General features: G+C 51.3%; 1 protein-coding gene across 1 annotated transcript; it reads right to left on the bottom strand.

Annotated features, from left to right (window-relative positions):
* Positions 1–255: 255 nt before the first annotated feature.
* FNDC9 (fibronectin type III domain containing 9) lies at positions 256–751 on the bottom strand. The gene is given in 3 exon segments (XM_006039488.1): positions 256–342; positions 345–658; positions 661–751. Coding segments are annotated over 3 exon segments (492 nt in total).
* Positions 752–3,812: the final 3,061 nt, after the last annotated feature.

Raw genomic sequence — 3,812 nt, 5'->3', positions numbered from 1 at the left:
GGCTAAAAAGAAAGCTCACCTCCCGCGAAAGATGCTGGGGTACTGGTTTAGTGACCTGAAAGAGGGAGGGTCTAAATTACATCCCCAGAGCCTGGACAGCACGGAGGAAGGTGGTATGGGAGTTAGATTTTCCTCTTTCAATAAATAAGTATAACAGCTATGTGATATCACTGCCCTCCACAACTACCATTTTCTATCCCAAAAAGATTCAGCCCCTGGCCATGCAAGGAGAAACCAAGGTGGGTCACTTCCGTGTTAGCAGGGGGAGATGAGGAACGTCACAGTCCCATCTGCCGGCTCGCCCGGTCCCCCTCCAGGTTGGCGCAGGATGGCCGCGAAGGCTTGCGGCACCTCGGGGACCAGCACTGCAGGCAGCCATACACCGAGATGGCCGTAAAGCACAGCAGCAAGAGGCTGCTCCCTGCCCGCAGCGAGGGGTCGGCTTCGTGCCCAGAGCCCCCGAAGGCCAGAGGCTGCCGGCCGAGGGTGCAGACGGGCGTGCAATGGTTGCTGGAGGGAAACACGTTTTTACACGTGATGCACAGGATGTAGACGGTGGAGGGGTCGAGTCTGTGGAGGACGAGGGAGCTCAGGGCATGGGGGACCTGCTCCTCGTGGTGCAAGTTCTGGCACAAGTCGCCTGCAAAGTTACTGTTCCCATGACGTGGGAATAGCTCTCTGGGCAGGGGTTGTTAGTGGACCGAGAGGCAGTCGCGCTCGTGTAAGAGATGTTGTGGACCTCCACGTTCATTGCTGAAGCGAGAAGCAGGGAAAGACTTCGTGTACTGATACAGCAAAACCCAGGGGTGTCCATCAGACACTTTCCACTGGCACGGTAGGGGCTGGCTTGAGATCAGGTCCAGAGAGGCTTCAGAAATAACAGCAATGAACATTATCCAAAGCCCATTGGAAAGTAGGGAAGCAATTTAGTGGGAAAAAAAAAAGTTTTTAAACCCCAAGATTTGTCATCCTAATTTTGGGGAGGAGAAAAGAAAGATTTTGAATAGAGGGGGGGAAAAAAAGGTTCACAAAAAGTTTTTAAAATGTTCCTCAAAATTAAAAAACAATGCAATAATTTTCTCCCAGCTCAAATCCTATCCTCAGAGCTCCTGGGCTCGTTGGCAGTGGTTATTTCTGTTTGGCTTGTTACCGTTGTAACCTCCCAGAGCCAAGGGTGTCAGAACCAGATGGGTATATTCAGCCTTGAGCCCATAATACTCTCATTTGGACACTTGCAAAGCCCCCAGTGCTGTTTCACCAGTGCAGCCACAGTCTTTAATGTAGTCATCCTCCAGCACCCCTAGGCTTTTCATTTAAAGGACTATTTAGCTCGGTTGATTTGAGCATGGTCTAATCCCAGCAAGGTCAATGTTTGATCCCTGGTTGGACTAGATGATCTCTTGAGGTGCCTTCCAGCTTTATCACCAGGGAGCCCTGTGCAATAGAAAGAGGATTGCCACCGGCTCTTCTTAGCGGTATCAGCACCCGCCCACCTTGGAGGCGCCTGTTTTGCTGGGGTGGGGTGTGGAGCATTCGGGCATCCATCAGGGTGTAGATGTCAGCTCGTGCTCTCACCAAAGCAATGGGATGCTTGTTGGGACCGTCGCTCAGCCTTTCATGTTGCATCCTCCACGACACTGATTCTGCTGGGGGTTTATAATCCAGTTGGCAGTCACTCCCTCTCCAACGCTGCACTAAAGTCAGCCAGGTTTTCTACCGGTTATAGTGCTTTGAAAAGAAATGGCTCTGGTGGGGGGTTCAGAGGCATCCACCTCCTACTAAATGACAGCAGGATTTAGGCAGGCTCTTTACCGAATCTGATGGGAGACCTGAAATCACCCCGTCTGGAAGTGCAAGGCCAGGGTGATGGGGGTCCAGAGGATCGAGGGGAAGGGAAAGGTTTGCCGTGTTGGACTCGAGTGACAGCTCTGAGAGAGCGAGCCCAGGAAGGGAGTGGATCAGAGTCGTTCCTCAGACATTTAGAACATGTCTCTGGGGTTCACAGCAGCTGGGAAAGCACCTGCCATCCTCCGAGGATGCGGCAGGTGAGCCAAAATGCCTGCGGCAGGTGAGCACACGATGCAAAGTGGAAAGCACGGAGCTACATGACGTAAGGGACGTGTCTGCAGTGCTTGCTGTCCCTCTCTCATCCCAGCGCTGAGCATTTTCACTGAACCTCCCAAGGTCAGGCTGCCCCCGCTTCTGGTTGTGTCAGCCCCAGCTGCTGGAGAATCAAAAACCAGGAGCCGGGATGGAAATAATAATGATTAGAGATGAATATGCATGAGCCATCAGCTAGCATCTTGCCCCTAGCATAGCACAGACCGCTTTGCAAAGGCAGAGGTGGAAAGAGGTCTCAGCTGGCTTCCTGCGGCCAGCAAAGCAGCCTTGCCTGCTGGGGAGAGACGCACATGCTGGAGACAGGCTGCAACATAAAACTGTCCTCACAAGAGCTCTTGGAGCCTGATTCACTCAAAAGTGATGCTTAATTACTTAGGAATCAGATTAAGAAAGGGAAGGGGAGGTTGCAAAAAATATTGCTTTCCATCTCCCCAGGAGGTGGAGCATGAGGTCTGCCTAGCCCAGAAAGCTGGTTAGGGGCTAGACATGGCAAAGCTGGCTTGGCTTGTTTGAGTCTGAGTGGGTGCATCTACATGAGACACTGACTGCAGAATAGCCTAATTCTTCTGTGCATTAGTGTGCAAGGGAAAAACCGTACTAATACACTAGTGCGCAGTAGTATTAGGCTCTAATCACTAAAACCCATGCACCGGTGCTGCTGCACAGTAGTGCCAGTTACCAGGCATTGATTTAGTACTGGGTTATACAAGTATTAAACTTAATGTTTAAGTAATTATGGTACTTAATTATCCATTGTGGAGTAATTATGGTGCATTAATGAATGTGTAGACACACCCAGTCAGAATGCTGCTCTTCTAGTTGCTGGATACTGGGCCAGGTGGGGAGGTGAGGGGGGAAAATGGGACTGCTCTTTGTAAAGGAAGCAATTGGGTAAAGGAAGCAATTGGGTGCCACAAAAGTATAAGCCCCCCATGTCTGTATGAATGTGCAGCCCTACTGTGAAGTTACCAAGGCCCCTATTTCCAAACAGACCCCCATGCAAAGGCTCACAGGGCCCAAATCTCCAGTCAGAAGTCCATGAGCCTGGGTTATAGGTCAGCCGAAATATTCTGATCCAACACGCGTGAACGGCAAGCACAGCCAAGCTCTTTTGGCCGCAGGATGCAGCAAGGAAATCAGAGACAGATGCATTTCACGAAGGACAGGGTCAGTGCTTGGAGCTGTTTGCTCTGAAAGCTGCACCCCTGGGTGCCAACTGCTGGTAGATAATAAGGGGCGATGTTTCTTTATTGTGCCCCAAGAGCCCAGTAGAAATGGAGCCAAGCTCCAGGCTTCAGCCAGCTCTAAAATACACCGTGCTGTCAGTGCTCCCACACAGCACATGTACAATTACCAGCAGCCCACTCCTCTCTGCTCATTAGCTGCTGCTAAGCTTTGCAAACACGTCTGAGCATGCCCTGCTCATGTATATTAACCTGCATCTGTTGCCTTGGCACCACCTGAGCCAGGATGCAGGTGGTAGGTTCGGTGGGAATAGCTTCTTTGCATCAGCAGACTGACCCACCGGAGCTCAGGGCCCCCACTTCCAGATACCTTCATAGTGCCATGCCTGCTTTCAGTGCTGTACTGCAAGGACTGTGCCTCAGGGTGATCAGATGCACACCTATGTCCAGCAGCTACACCAGGGCTTTTGGCATTTGGTCTCAAGTTGCAGCAAGGGATGCTTAGGT

This window comes from Alligator sinensis, unplaced genomic scaffold, assembly GCF_000455745.1.
Source record: "Alligator sinensis unplaced genomic scaffold, ASM45574v1 scaffold550_1, whole genome shotgun sequence".
Classification (NCBI taxonomy): domain Eukaryota; kingdom Metazoa; phylum Chordata; order Crocodylia; family Alligatoridae; genus Alligator; species Alligator sinensis.
Note: the sequence above shows the minus strand (reverse complement) of the source record. Positions and strands in the feature narration are given on the sequence as shown.